Raw genomic sequence first — 1,762 nt, forward strand, 5'->3', positions numbered from 1 at the left:
CAAAAGTCCAGAAAACTTTGTTGGAATTTACTGTTGGAGAAATTTAAAGTAAATGGAGGATGTAAACCCTTTTTTTTTTTTTTTTTTTTTTTGAAAGGTTGAATAATACTTCCTTGCTTAAGTTACAATCAGAAGATTAGTTTGACAACTATTCAATGCGTACTCTGTTTTTATTTTTCTTAAACAAGAAACATAACTTGAGGAGGAGTAATAGAGTTTAATTACAAGTTCTGCTAGATCCTACATCATTTTTTTAAACTCAGTCAAGACTTGGTTTCAAGCTGAGGCAACATTCTTCCTCATCAGTTTTATTCTTACCCATCTGGCATTCATTCAGACAGTCACTTCCCTCATTTTTCTAACATTTGGCTTCCAAGTTTTGTCCTATCTCTACATAATTTCTAAATATCTTTCTAACGGATGACAAAAAGAAAGGCAAAAAAGAAGAAAAAAGTCAAGAAACAAGAGGATGGAGAACAAGATCAATGAGCTGACACAGAAACAAGGAGGCTTAGAAATGGAAGCAGAGAAGATCATGATGAAGAACATGCAAGTTAACAACTATCCTGTTGTACTTGCTACTCATGAGCAAGTTGTCATGGATCGCGCAATGTTTATGGATACACTTAAGCAGTTCCATTCAGCCATGGAAACTAGATTGTCGTATGCACTTCTTATCTTTGATTTCAATGTCTCATTACACATTATTTACTTGTAGTAACACCGATGACATACATTATTTTCTTTATTTTTGTCTTATTGATTGCTTTGGATAAAGGATTCCTATTTTAGGAGGCAAATGTCTTGACTTGCATCTCCTTTATGTACAAGTTACTCAAAATGGAGGAATTGAAAAGGTGATTGCTTTACTTTATCTTCATTTATCCTTAAATTTCATTGCACATTGATGCATAACCATTTAACTCATTTATTGGTTTTCATACATGACATAAAGGATGTTGGTTACCTATGCTAATAACACTAATAAGATCATTCTAACACCATATTTTCACTTGACACAATATAATATTATTTATTTCATTATTTGTTTTGTTATCAATATGAATAGGTTGTTAAGGAGAAGGGGTGGAAGGATGTGATTGCTGCATTTGCCTTCCCAAAGACTACAACTAGTGCAGCATTTGTGCTTAAGAAGTGCTACCTGGAATTTCTATTCCACTATGAACAGGTCTACTTCTTCAGGAAGCAAGGCCCTTCTTCTTATTTGGGTGGGTTCATGGTTGCTACATATTTCTTATCCATTTTTTTTAAAAAAAATATTTTATTTCAAGATATGCATTCATATGTGAAATTAATTTGCAGACTACTTAAATATAAAATTTTCGAAGACTAAGATCAACCGCACCAAATCTACCTCTAGCTCGGCAAAGACAACATCTAAAAGGAAAAGAAACAAGCCTGAGCAGAAAAATAAAGGTAATTTACTTTCTTCATTTATTTAATTTTTCATCCATTCATAGTTGTAGATCACTCAATCTATATTTACTAGCTCATCAAAGTTCTCTCTCTCTCTCTCTCTCTCTCTCTCTCTCTCTCTCTCTCGCATTCATGCATGCATGCACACACACACATATGTATTTATAGATCAGGTTAATTATACCTAGTTTTGTTTCTATATATTTAGCTTGGGCAGTAATAAAACATTAGATAACCTATCCTTATGTTTTGACTATTTCCGCCCCCATCTCTGGCTAGGAAAAGATTTCGAAAACGAATAGCTACACCCAATTTTTAGCATTAT

General features: G+C 33.1%; 1 protein-coding gene across 1 annotated transcript; it reads left to right on the forward strand.

Annotated features, from left to right (window-relative positions):
• Positions 1-469: 469 nt before the first annotated feature.
• LOC105042579 (high mobility group B protein 9-like) lies at positions 470-1,332 on the forward strand. The gene is made up of 4 exons (XM_073256203.1): positions 470-663; positions 779-857; positions 1,070-1,240; positions 1,324-1,332. The coding sequence occupies exons 1-4, from the start codon at positions 470-472 to the stop codon at positions 1,330-1,332; spliced, it is 453 nt and encodes a 150-aa protein (XP_073112304.1).
• Positions 1,333-1,762: the final 430 nt, after the last annotated feature.

Source organism: Elaeis guineensis, chromosome 4 (assembly GCF_000442705.2).
Source record: "Elaeis guineensis isolate ETL-2024a chromosome 4, EG11, whole genome shotgun sequence".
Classification (NCBI taxonomy): domain Eukaryota; kingdom Viridiplantae; phylum Streptophyta; class Magnoliopsida; order Arecales; family Arecaceae; genus Elaeis; species Elaeis guineensis.